The sequence below is a fragment of the Anguilla anguilla genome, chromosome 1 (assembly GCF_013347855.1).
Source record: "Anguilla anguilla isolate fAngAng1 chromosome 1, fAngAng1.pri, whole genome shotgun sequence".
Classification (NCBI taxonomy): domain Eukaryota; kingdom Metazoa; phylum Chordata; class Actinopteri; order Anguilliformes; family Anguillidae; genus Anguilla; species Anguilla anguilla.
The window spans coordinates 4,356,826-4,371,157 of NC_049201.1; the positions used below are offsets into that span (position 1 = coordinate 4,356,826).

The 14,332-nt window shown below is 46.0% G+C and overlaps 1 protein-coding gene across 1 annotated transcript; it reads left to right on the top strand.

The window, feature by feature from the left end:
- Positions 1-483: 483 nt before the first annotated feature.
- On the top strand, positions 484-10,123 carry etfb (electron transfer flavoprotein subunit beta). Its single transcript, XM_035393671.1, has 7 exons — positions 484-639; positions 2,723-2,881; positions 4,386-4,544; positions 5,583-5,645; positions 6,573-6,731; positions 7,697-7,909; positions 9,361-10,123. Exons 1-6 carry the CDS (start codon positions 589-591, stop codon positions 7,865-7,867), a joined length of 762 nt encoding a protein of 253 aa, XP_035249562.1. The 5' UTR covers positions 484-588; the 3' UTR covers positions 7,868-7,909; positions 9,361-10,123.
- Positions 10,124-14,332: the final 4,209 nt, after the last annotated feature.

Sequence of the window (14,332 nt, forward strand, 5' to 3'; positions counted from 1 at the left end):
GCTGGACACTGAAAACATGATCCCATAACAGGACTGAACACTATTGCATGAACTTGAACACTCAACGACAACTTATCAGTGCATTATTAGCATCCCCCATTTATGTATATGTGGGTCTCTCCATCTAATTTATTTCACAAAAAATTGCCTTGGAATCTCCGCTCGCTCCGTGAGCTGCATCTGCAAATCGCCCACGGTAAAGGTGGATTTTGCAGGGGGCTTTTATACTGACGTTAAATGCAGAGCCCCGGCTACACGACAGATGAACTTTACCCTATTTATGAATGGCTTCCCCGTTGAGGAACTCAACATTTATAAGCTCTTGTTTCCACCCGAAATAGTATCCAATCATCTGAATCTCTATTGGCCACCAGAAGCCGACTTTTTAAAGCACGATTGGCTACTGATTTGATTTGATTGACAGTTTTAGCCTTTACGTTTTTTGATTGGTTTTAGAACTGGGCGGTTCCGTCACACTCCACTCAGAAGTACCATCACAGGTATCACATTGAAACCTGTCCGACTGGCTTTCCGAGTATTAAAAAATCTCTAAAGTAGAGCCGACCTACTGAATAGAAGAGTGAGAACATGGCTCGGGTTCTAGTCGGAGTTAAGCGGGTCATTGACTATGCTGTTAAGGTATCTACCGAGTTCACCTTTCATTCTGTACATTAACGGCGATATTTTCCATTCATAACCATCCTAACTTACCTATCGTGCTAGTCGCACTGAATAGACCAACACAGCTGTAAACGATATTCGCGTGTCTATACCGAATTAGCGTTAGCTAGCTTAGCAGGAACCAAGGTCAGCATTGCTATCATCCTGTGTTTCATGACCTGAGGTCCGAGTTCACGTAGCTAGCTAGCTAATTTTCTAACGTGAGTTATCGTCGCACACCAGGTTGACATCGGAACGTTCTAATTTACTTCTAAAATACCGTTGTGCTCAGGTCGGATTAGTTTGCCAACTAGTGAGTTTGTTGGCTGCCGAGTATGCATTGAAGTACGTCTTTCTGAAAAAAGATAAATTGGCTTACTAACGTTAGCGATGTTTCGCAATAGGTCAACCGATGGACTGGCCAGTGACATGGCTAGGTTAAACAGCCGACTGGCACACACAATCTGCCTTGGTGGCAGACACCATTAAAGTTGTCACATGCGTAATTCAACCTGCCCATCGTAACATGTGCGTATGTGTAATATGAGTGTTAAATTATGTACATAGAGGTGGCATTTGTCCATCTTTGTTTATTGGCTACTTGTTGCTCGCTAAATTATCTGTCTTTAATCGTGTCCATTGGCTCTGATATGACAGCGTGGGACGGTACGGCCACGGTGTCTTGTTGTGTACACCTCACACATCATTTGATACCGTTTAAGTTAACCTTACGTGCAAAACTAGGTAACAGTTCGGCATCTTTCTGTCAAGCCTAATACGACAGTGCTATGTTTAGATGTCTGTCTCACAACCTGGTGTAACTCGATACTAGGTTCTGTTTGTTCTCACTTGACACCTTCAGTCACAATCGATTCAGTATGTTATTGCACCTAATAAGCGGGTATACATGTTCAAATTCCTTCTGTTAACTCATCCCCTTTTCTCTTAAACCTTCTTAATTATTATTGTTGTTTGGGTTATCAAACAGTAATGGTCATCAGAAAGAAAAGAAGAAAAAAAAAACAGCTCAACATATTGTGTGACTATGCTGGGGTGAGCCTAGTTAAATATTATTAGGCCTGGGAGTTTTGCAATTGGAGAGCTCAACACTGTGATATGGAACCACCTTCTGTGTGCTACCGTCTCTTCTGTGCAGCTGATGTCTGCCTGCTGAATCTGCTTTTGACTGGATCGGGCAGCCGTCCTTGTCCTCAGCCAGTCGTTATCGCTGCCGGTCGGGAGAGACCTGCGCTTATAGTCTGGATCGTTCGTGACGGAAGCCCCGTTCTTGGACGGCGGCCCACGTAGCGACCGTTACTAACCGTTACTAACCGTTACTAACCGTTACCACTGCCCAGCGGCAGAGTGAAGCCAGGTTTCCCTCCCAAGGTGCATGTGACTGTAGAGGGCACTGCCCCTTCCGTCCTGCCCCGTTTACCTCTCAGTTGGGCTGGGTGCTGTCTTCCAGTGTTTTATTGTGTTGTTGATAAAGAAGACTCTCATGTTCATGGTTCCTTAAGTGGACTGGGCACCGCTTCTCCCCACAGATCAGAGGCAATACGGACCACATTAGCATAGAAATGGAGGACTAGTCTCCTACATGGTTACAGTTGCTTTGGTGAACTGGCCAACCTGTCTCCTCGCAAATCGGACAAAAACTGGCCAACAGGAGTATTCTCTCACCTGGCCCAGTCTCTCACCTGGCCCACAGAGTAACCTGGTGATGAGTGGAGTATTCTTTCACCTGGCCCACAGTAACATGTTGACGAGTGGGGTATTCTCTCACCTGCTCCACAATAACCTGGTGATGGGTGGAGTATTCTCTCACCTGGCCCACAGTAACATGTTGACGGGTGGAGTATTCTCTCACCTGCTCCACAGTAACCTGGTGATGGGTGGAGTAGTCCCTCACTTGCTACACTGTAGCGTAGTGACGGGTGGAGTATTCTTTCACCTGCTCCACAGTAACCTGGTGACGGGTGGAGTAGTCCCTCACCTGGTCCACAGTAGCGTGGATCTCAGGTGGAGTATCCTCTCACCTGGCCACCCTCTCTCCCCGCAGATCAGAGTAAAGCCGGACCATAGCGGGGTGGTGACCGATGGTGTCAAACACTCCATGAACCCCTTCTGCGAGATCGCCGTGGAGGAGGCCGTCAAGCTCAAGGAGAAGAAGTTCGTCAAGGAGGTGGTCGCGGTCAGCTGCGGCCCCCAGCAAGTGCAGGTGCGTCGGTGCGGTCAGTCCCCGGGCAAGGCGGATGGGTGTGGGTCTGTCCTCTGCAAAGTACTGCAGCTGCTAATGCAATATGGCCCGAGTGCAGCTATGCTTGGTCCATGTACATGCATGCAGTTTTGCAGGTGTGCAATATAATGTAGGTCCATATGCATGCATGCATGCAGTTTTGTAGGTGTGCAATATAATGTAGGTCCATATGCATGCATGCAGTTTTGCTGGTGTGCAATATAATGTAGGTCCATATGCATGCATGCATGCATGCAGGTTTGCTGTATACATGCAATAGAGGCCCGTATGCATGCAGAGTGTGCCTGCAGGTTGCAGACATGCAATATAGGCCCATGTGCATGCACAGAGTATGCGTTTAGAGTGCAGGTATGCTGTATAGGTCCATATGCATTTACAAAAGACATATGCATGGGTCTTTTTTTTAAAATTTTAGTGTATGATAGAAGGCACCTCTGGGTGGGGAGTCGTTCTAATCTGTTGTACTGTATTACGTCATATGCTACTCAGATTACTGTTAACAGGGTGGGAAACCCTGTTTCAGTGGTCCCTGTGTTTGCTGCTTTATGCACTGTGTATTATCAGCAGCGTTCACAATAAAGCAGGTTCTAGCTGGTTCTGGTGAGCTGCACGGTTAACTGGTCTGCACGTATCCCTGGTGTTTGTGTTGGTAGTTCTAGCGCAGAGACACGTTCTCTCGGCTTTGTGTCACTGGGGAAGCGGTGGTTTTATGAGGCAGAGTCGGTGGTTTTATGAGTCACAGTCGGTGAAAGTTAAGTAGTATCAGCATGTGGTGCGGTAACACTAAATGTCATAACAGTCCACCGCAAATATCGGCCAATCAGTAAGTCTGTTTGCTTATTATTTGTGAAATGTACAAGCTTATCTCCCTTGCTCTGGAGAGATTACGTGTGTGTATATATGTATATATATATATATATATGTACTTTTTTTGTTATTGTGCTTCAAAAGACTAAAAGGTAAAGATATTAGAGTGGACAATGACTGCAATTAGTTTAAATAACCTGCACGTTAACATTTAAACCTTCAGAAAACCAGCCTTTTGCATGTACTGCAGCTGTAAAGCTCTTCAGCTCAGCTGCAGCTGGATTATAGAGCTCACTCCTGAATTACTGGCAGCCTTGTTAATGATTAGTGAGAAAAGCCTGTATAAAATATACCGCAAATGCAATGAGTTGTATTATACAGATGTTGAACTTTGATTGGACTTAACTGTTATGGTCAGATGAGACTAAAATTGAGCTACTTTTGGCCATGCACACCAGCATTACCTGGGATGAGTTTGTGCCTGCAGTGTGTGGAAAGGGTGTAGCTACATGTGAAAATGTCCATGTTGTGTGTTGTGAAATGTATGTGTTGTGTATTGATGTGAAATGATGTGTGTTGTTGTGAAATGTGCGTGTTATGTGTCGTTGTGAAATATGTGTGTGTTGTTGTGAAATGTGTGTGTTGTGTGCTGCTTCAGGAGACCATTCGCACAGCCCTGGCCATGGGCGCTGACCGGGGAATCCACGTGGAGGTTTCTGGGAAAGACTACGAGACCCTGGGGCCCCTGCAGGTCTCCAAGATCATGGCCGCCTTGGCCAAGAAGGAGGAGGCCAAAATGGTCATTTTGGGCAAACAGGTACAGTGTCCTACCTGTGTGGCGTGAGCAGTGTGGGGGGGCAGGCTGACCTCACCTTAGGGTGGGGGTCCTCCACCCTGGTCCTGGAGCACCACAGGGTCTGATGGGTTCTGCTTTTTACCATAAAATCGGCTTAAAAGCAACCGATTCAGGCACCAATAAGCCAATGGGATATCAGTTCAGCCTCCATGGATTTAATGGATTTAAATTTGCAGTCCTGAGTAACAGTGTGGCTCTCCAGGACCAGTGATGGGGACCCTGCCTTAGTACCTGTGGCCTGGTCAGTGCAGGGGTGTGTGTGTGTGTGTGTGTGTGTGTGTGTGTGTGTGTGTGTGTGTGTGTGTGTGTGTGTGTGTGTGTGTGTGTGTGTGTGTGTGTGTGTGTGTGTGTGTGTGTGTGTGTGTGTGTGTGTGTGTGTGTGTGTGTGTGTGTGTGTGTGTGTGTGTGTGTGTGTGTGTGTGTGTGTGTGCGCGCGAATGTACATGCGTGTGCGTGTGTGTGTGAGAAAGCCATTCTGTAGCTGTTTATATTTTAAATGAATTTAAATGATTTAAAATGAATGAACTGTTAGTGTAACTGAGTGTTATGTGTGGTTTTATGCACCAACTTTTGGAGAGTAGTGGACTTCTTTTAATGGCAGAAAACAGACATGTCATCACAGCTGTTTTTTTTAGCATTACCATGTCACAGTGTTTCATCAAAAAAAAGGAAAAGATGACTGCTGCTGTGAATCCTTGTGACCTGCTGTGTGTCGCTCACTTCCTCTCACTTCCACAAACGATGCGAGTCATGAGGGGCTTTGTGGGTAATGGAGTTTTTGTGTGCAATGTGCGGGCGATTGAGTCAGTGCTGGTTTAACCCCACTGCGGCAGCGCACGTGGTGTCTGCGTGAGCCGTGCTGCAGTTCCGTGAGGCCTGCTGCTTCCCGCGCGACCGCGAGCGACGCGTTGGCCCTTACCGCCACCTAGCCGCCTAGCCGGTCACGCGCTGGCTGGCTGTCTGAAAGGCGCCCTTGTTTTTTTTTTTCTGCGTTCGCAGGCGATCGACGACGACTGTAACCAGACGGGCCAGATGACCGCCGCCCTGCTGGACTGGCCTCAGGTGTGTGGAGGTCTTCTCTCGAACCCGCCCGGCGCCCGTTTAACGGTCCGGTTTAACGGTTTACCGGAGAACGTGGTGCAAAGTACAGCTAATCGCTCTGGCCCCCGTAAACAAACAGAGACGTAGATTTTCTTTTTTAAAAGTGCAACGCTACAATGCTTAAATTGGAGGGATAGGGGATCCTAAAAGTAAACAGTAGTACATTGTGTCCTGGCACACTTTGGATTCACATAAAAAATGTGTCAAAGAAAATGTATAGAAATATGTAAGAAAGACTGAATACTTTTGCAGCCTTTAAACTGTAAACGACTGACGCTCCTGGCACTTAAGTCTGTGGATTGGCAGGAGAAGTGGGCGTGCAGCTAAATGTCACTGCCCTGCTGTCCGGTGTGTGTCGTCACAGGGTCTGGTTTCAGACCGGTTTCTGTGTGTTACAGTAAACACCGTCCCATGAGCACACAGCCTGAGGTCAAACGTCAGCATAGAGACTAATGTACGCTAAGCGTTTATCAGCGTTTGACTGTTTCTGTCAGGCAAAGTTTTTCGACCTTGCAGTCGGCACATTTTAAGGGTTTATTAGGAGAAAAACTTCATAACTGGTCTGTTTTATTTGTGTAAGATTAATTTTTTTCTGAGGAGGAATAGGGTGCACTCAGCTCGGGGTTTGAATATCGCGCTCTACAGTAACTGAATGAGGATTCAAATATTTGTTTAAATTTGAACTTGATATATGGTTGTGCCTTGCTTGTTTCCTGGAAAACCTTTCATAGTATACATTCATACTACAAACTATGTGATTTAATATAGAGTGTGTCATTGCAACATACAGCCACTAGATGTCATGCTTGGATTTCATGCCTGTCATCATCACTAATTCCCCGTCCTACGCGAAGCTGTGTGTGTGAAAGAACGCGATGTCACTTCCAGGGCACCTTCGCGTCGGAGGTGACTGTGGAGGGGGACAAGGTGAAGGTGGTGAGAGAGATTGACGGAGGGCTGGAGACCATAAAGCTGAGCCTACCGGCGGTGTTGACTGCTGACCTGCGGCTCAACACCCCGCGATACGCCACGCTGCCCAACATTATGGTACTGCAGCGCTCCTGAACACGCACGCACGCACACACACGCATGCACATACATACACACACCCACGGACCCACACACACACACACGCTCTCACGCATACACACACACGCACGCACGCACGCACGCACACACACACGCATGCACATACATACACACACACCCACGGACCCACACACACACACACACACACGCACGCACACACACACACGCGCATGCACATACATACACACACCCACGCTCTCACGCATAAACACACACACACGCTCTCACGCACATACACACAAGTGCACGCACGCATACGCACATACATACACACACCCACGCTCTCACGCATAAACACACACACGCTCTCACGCACATTCACACAAGTGCACGCATTCATGCACATACATACACGCACACCCACGGACTCACACACACACGCACACACACACAGGTGCTCACACACGTATACATGCACGGACGCAGACCCACACCCACACCCACGCTCGCATACCACTCGTTGTACTAAGCTTATCTGCGTTATTTGATCGGACTGCCGTGCATAGTTCTGTGCTCTGTCTGTAATTGACTGTAACTCTCCTATCAGCTGTCATCTACAATAATGAGATGCCCAACAGATGCATCATGGCACAGTCTATCCCAGCTATGACCACTTTATACACATACAGACTTGTGAGATGTTCTCTCGCTCTCTCCTTTCCTCCCTCCTGCCCTTCTCTTTCTTTCTCTCTCTCTCTCTCTTTCTGTAATTCACTCTCTTTCCCTCCCATACTTGCTGTGTATATCTCGTTGTCTATCACTCTCCTCCCACATTCTTTCTCTATATATCTCCCTCTCCACCCCTATTGCTTGCTCTCTCTCTCTCTCTCTCTCTCTCTCTCTCTGTCTCTGTCTCTGTCTCTGTCTCTCTCGCTCTCTCTCTCTCTCACACTCTCCCCCCCCCCCCCCCCTTTTCCCCACAGAAAGCGAAGAAGAAGAAGATTGCTAACGTGAAGCCTGCGGACCTGGGGGTGGACCTGACCTCGCGGGTGGAGGTGCTACGTGTCGACGAGCCCCCCCAGAGACAGGCGGGGGTGAAGGTGGAGACGGTGGAGGACCTGGTCGCCAAACTCAAGGAGGCGGGGAGGGTATAGAGCCAGCAGGGGGCGACAGGGAGCGCGGAGGGGCGCAGGAGGGTAAGGAGAACAGGGACAACCGGTGAAATGACGGGGATCGAAACCGGCCCGGGCTGCGATGATTATAAAGCAACCAAAACAAAATGGAGCTAAAACAAAAACGGATTTGGAAGAAACGATACATTTTGTGGAATGCCTTTCACTTTTTACAGAAGAGGGGTAAAGAAACAGTGATGAGATTCAGAGGGGAAAACATAGACACGGCGTAGATTTAGCGAATTAAACGCACTTCTGAAATAGAGGAGAAAAGCAAGTGTCGGCGATTGATAGTGAAGGGTTCATCCACAGATTGTGTGTTGAGTGTTAATGATGACTCAATGAGGTGTTGTCGTTTGATGATGTAGTGAGATTTTTCGCATGGTCTCTCTCGGGACCATTGTAGGTTTTTCCGTAGCAGTGGTTCCCAACCCTGTTCCCGGAGATCCACCAACGTGTAAGTTTTCATTTTAACCCCAATTTACCGCACCTGATTCTACTAATTAGCAGCTCAACGTGATCTCTGGCTGTTGAATGAGGATGTGCTTTGTTTTAGGGTTGCCGGTAGATCTACAGAAACAGGGTTGGGCAGCCTTGGAATATTCTTTGACAAGAAAATCAGGTTCAGATGAAATAAATGTATTTTTGTCATGGTAGCAAAATAAAAACATCCCATGGCACAGGTTACGTAATTGGAAATGACGTGCCTTGAACTTATAACCAGTCACACCCACCCCACACCCTGCATTGTGTACCACACATAATTAGGGCTACCAGCTTGCCTCTGCCACGTGACCAGCAGGGATTTAAACTTGTATTTAAATGGTTATCCTCCGTCCTATCCATCGGCAGTCGAACAACACAGTCAAAAGATTAAATGTACAATTGAGTTTCCAATGAAGACGTTTATAAATTTATAAACAATTAGTTGCTAATAGTTAATATTGGGAGAGTCAGGAAAGAAAGTGAACATGGATGGAAGTTTAAATGCCATAAAAAGCATGGACATTTGGTTATCTTCTCTCCTTGCATTCTTTCCTTGCATCCTTTCCTCGCTTCCTTAGCTCCACTCAACAGAGGACTCAAGGAAAGGATGTGAGGACAGTGTACGTGTATTAGGCAAATAGGATATCCTTGTTTAGTCAAGCATCAGTTTGAAGCCACGCCCATTACAGACAGTGACAGACGGGGAGAGGTGGATGCACAGGTCAATCATTTATACGTCACGCGCTCTGGGGAAAAAAAATACTTCTGCAAAGGATGCGCTTGTGCCTGCTCAAGCATCCTTCGGGAGCCTCCTAGCTCCTCGCTCCTAGTTCCTTCAAGGAGCATTTAATAGGCTGGAGTGTCCATAAAGATGGCGGATCTCGGCTGATTCCTGGGTCAGTCCCGTTATGTTCAAATGTTCTTGTATGTTCCTGTGTTCTTGTGCACATTTTGGGCCTGAGCTCTCTGGTTTTCCCCCTTCCTCTTAGATGGACCGAACCGCAGAATGCACCGAGCCGGGCCTGTGAAATGGTGCGTTCCTGGCAACCCAGCCGATCCAGAACCAGGACCCCGCCCCCTTCTCTGTGTGTGACTCCGCCCACCCCCCCATGCCTCCCCCTCCCCCCGGTGTCTCCGTAGGTGGAAGTGTGCAGTGTGACACTGTGATGTAGAGGACTGGCAACCATGGAAACGCTGATGCATTTTGAATGACATGCTACAATTAAGCAGTGTATATAGATTTATTTGCATTTGATTAAGGGTCAGACCTTGGGCCTAACCATCTATTCTGTGCTACAAAACAGGCTAATGTGTCCATAAAACTCCTCTTTCTTCATCCCAGCAGTTTTCCTCATCTCATACTCCTTTGTGGGCCAGTGAAGTCCACGTTGGCCTGTACTGAACCATCTGCACTGTTCATTTATCCCACTGTAGCATACTGGAGAATTTTTTTAAGTGTTACGTGTAAATATGGAAGCAGGGCTGTATTGAGGAGATGAACGTTTCTGAGGTTAATTGTTATAAAGATGACTATTTTTTTTCCCTCTTTTTCTTTCACCTTGTAAAGAGTTTTGAAATGCATCGCCGTTTCTGCAGAACGGTGGTTCTCAGTACCGAAAGGGAGGTGGGGAAGCGTTCATTCATCGCAAAGTTGACTTACCACAAGCGCCTCTTTAGCTCTGATTGTGCATCATAACATAGCATCGTCCTACGGTAACAATAAAGAATAACTGTCTTTTTTTCATATCTAAATCCTGTCGAGTCGTGTGCTCTGTGGGAAAACAATCTTATCAGAATGGATGAGGCTTGAGAGGAATGGTTTAGAGTAGCTGTGTCCAGTGGGAGAAGCTCTCTTACCTGGAGGCTCTAGCCAAGCGGTGGGAGAAGCTCTCTTACCTGGAGGCTCTAGCCAAGCGGTGGGAGAAGCTCTCTTACCTGGAGGCTCTAGCCAAGCGGTGGGAGAAGCTCTCTTACCTGGAGGCTCTAGCCTAGCGGCTAAACGTGAGAAACGTTGGGCCAGAGGACATTGGTTTAGCGGAAAGAGGCTCATTTGTCAGCGCTACACACACAGACACACACACACACACGACTAATGGGACGCTCGGGCTGCTTGCCTCTCTGGTATTGCGATCTCTCCCCCATTTTGAGGTGTTTTGGCACTCTGAAATGCACACACATGCGGGGATGTTCTCAGGACAACATTGTCCTTGGGAAACTGCATACTCTGCGTAAAACGATTCCATGCACGGTCTCGGATGGAACCTGTGCGTGCGCACATTCACTGGCCCTGAATCTTACCCTAGTTGGCTGTAGTTAGTCTCGTCTTTGTGTATTTCTCAAGTTGTTCTTTAAGCAGTGAGTTCTGATTTTCAGTGACAACCTGACAGCTGCCTGAATGGCATTAAATGCAATTAACCTCATCAGCAGGGCTGGGAAATTCTTTTCTTGGAGGGCAGGTGTCTATGTGGTCTGTGTAAATGACTTTCCCCAGTAGATTACATAATGTTACATGATCATTCTTATCCTAAGATAAACTACGTTCTCATTTTTATATAGTAAACCCATCCTACATATATACAGTACCAGATCACTTAGCTTGTACCGCAGTAAAACGTCACATACAGGGACACAAAAGATGTAATCATCTGTGACTCACAAGCTCGTCAAGAATTTTGAAATGTAAGGCTAAGCGTAAGATGGGGCTGTAATTAAGGGCAGGAGTTGGCATGAAACCAAGAAACAAATACAAGCCTCCCTGCCCAGCCTTATTCCGCAGGTAACACAGCAAGCCAATGGGAATGAGGAAGACCATCTCTTTATTGTGAAGACACTGACAAAATTGGACCTTGATAGCCAATGTGGCCTCAAGGAAGGTCTTTCTGCATATGGTTCATTCTTCTATTTACTTTAATCACTGACCATGTAATAACTGAATATGAATGTCAGACCGGTCATCTTTATACATATATACATATATAAATATATATATATTAAGGCTTGGAAATTGTACTATCCAATTTGTATGTTGTTTGTGTGTCTGGGTGGGCCTGTTTGTACAGAGATTTTTTTTACGTTTACCATGAATATGAATAAGCTATATTTGGGATAAACCTAATGTGCAACCTTAAAAATGCAATAGATAGTTCTGACTGTGTAAATTTGATCAAACACACGTCATTCTTCGTAATGTAGGTTTCTTTTCAGAAATGTTGCTTGTAGCTACCTGTGCCAGACAGAAAGTTTGTGTTCTACCTCATTGTATCCAGTAAACTGAAACGGAAATGGCTTCAGATGACAAATTTAAAACACAAAGGTTCTTTGTGTTGGGAAACACGAAGATTGGTTCAGCACATTTCAACCACTGAAACCCAACAATGCTGTTCTAGATATCTTTAACAATCTTTAGCCATCGTGAATCCCTGAAACCCAACCACGAGCAATGCTGTTCTTGATATCTTGAACTCATTGCCACAATCTTCGTTAATTGTCATGGTGGCCACACGTTGTTTGGCAACAATCAAAAATTCAAAACAACAGTCGGTATCTAAATTATTCATTCTGCGCAACTGTGTCATGCGAAATCCTTGTTTTTTCAAGATGCATTTAGATTTATGCCTATATATGCATTTTTTTAAAATGTATCGTACTTCCTTGATTTTTTAATATGGTTTTCTTTCTCTCTTTTATCCACCATTACATTGTTCTGTTATCGCTCTTCAGATCTATACCTGTGGCAGCAGGCCAGTTTGTTTGGGGAAGGATTCCAAATTAATACTGTGGTTAAGGGGGGGGGAAAAAAAACAAAAAACTGAGAAGGCCTAGAGGATTGGTTGAAGACATGCCAAGCACAAAGTAGCCTAGTAGTTAATCTGATACTGTAGGACGTGTGCTGAAGTGGATGTTACTGTCTGAAAGCAAGCATTCAGCCCACACAAAGTCAAGGAAATCCAAGACTCTTTGCTTCAGCCCTCTAGACATTTAGCAGACGCTCTTACAGACTTGCACAACGTTTACATAGCATTTTACATTGTATCCATTTATTCAGCTGGATGTATACTGAAGCAATGCAGGTGAAGGACCTTGCTCAAGGGTACAACGGCAGTGTCCTACCCAGGAATCGAACCTGTGATCTTTCGGTTACAAGTCCAGTTCCTTACCCACTGTGCTACACTGCCACCCAGGGTGGGACGTTGTGGGGGTTAGGGTTAAATATAACTTACATAGGCTTACTTCATACAATTTGCCCTATTGTAATCCTTGCTTTTCACTCACTGTGTAATTTTGGCATGACTAAAAGCTGGCAATTCCCCAAGGGTTGCAGATAGAAGAAGAGCATTTTGGTGACTCCCCTTGTCCCCTCCCCCTTTCTCCGTGATGACGTTACTGTCATTGCTTAGGCTAGCAGAAGCTGCTCAGTGAGATACTGGCACTATAAGGAACCCATGAAGTCATATTTCCCTATTAATCGCTGAATTATTACATTGGAAAGACAAAGAGTAGAAAAATACTCACCAAATGGAATAGCACAGGGGTGGCACTAGGCCAAGGTGACAAGAATAGTTGGCTTGGGCACCATCCGTCCAGAGGCGAAGCTTATGAAATGCAGGCATCTGCCCTGAAGGCTGAGTTTCAGGATTTTTTTTTGGTAACAGGATGACAGTGGAAGACTTTCATCTCCATGTTCCTCCGATTGTGCCACGTCGAACCTGACGGTATGGGCGGGGACGGGCGCGGTGGAACAGTGTGGAATGCGGATCGACCGGTCCAATTTCTGTTTTTGCTCATTCCGTTATGTCGTAGTCACAATCAAACACCGCACACACAGGCCTGGTGCCATCCATCCCTGCACGGGAACTGCGAGGTTCCCACGAGGAGTGGCCAGTGAGCCCCCGACTGCAGTGTGAAGAGAGAAGGAACAGGACAATGAATAAGCAACTGGCGCCTTTGTTTCAAATGGTCCAACATGGCAGTGGCAGTGTAGTATAATTGGTAATGAGTTGGTCTTGTAACCGGTAAGGTCACAGGTTCGATTCCCAGGCGGGACACAACCGTAGTACCCTTGAGCTAGGCACTTAACTTGCACTGCTTTAGTATATATCCAGTTGTATAATTGGATACAATGTAAATTGCTATGTAAAAAAAGTCGTGTAAGTCACTCTGGATAAGACCGTCTGCTAAATGCCTGCAATGTAAAGTAGTATAAAGCCTAAAAATGAGTTTCCAACTTGCGTTGGGCTTAAATTTCACTGTCATTAAAGTGAAATTTTTAAATTATGAATTTTTTTAAAATGAATGCCCAAAATTATGGGGATTAATATGGAGCTGGTGCACCCTTTGCTGCTATAACAACCTCCACTCTTCTGGGAAGGCTTCATACTAGATGGCTGGAGGATCGCTGCCGATATTTGCCTCCCTTCAGGCAGAAGAGGATTAATGAGGTCGGGCACTGATTGGGCGATCAGGCATGGCTCGCAGTTGGCTTTCCAACTGTGCCAAAGGTGTTGGATGAGTTCAGGGCTCTGTGCAGGCCAGTCAAGTTCTTCCACACTATTATCAACATAACCATTTCTATATGAACCTTGCTACGTGCCTGGAGACACTGTCATGCTGAAACAAGAAAGGACCTTCCCCAAACTGCTGGGGAATCACAGAATCTTGTAGGATGTCATTGCTGTATGCTGTAGCTAGAATTACGATTTGCCTTCACTGGAACTAAGGGGCCTAGCCCAAACCATGAAATACAGCTCCAGACCAAGGGGTGTCCAGATACACATATACACTATGACCAAAAGTGTGTGTATATATATATATATATATATATAGTATCTATTTGTAGAAACTGGAATTAAAACACACGCTACATCTATTCGATATGCTTATGGCATAATAATTCTGTTTGTATACTATACTCTTCGTTGGCTTGTAAGGAGCATGAACTTCTAAGGGCGACATGTTTGTTCT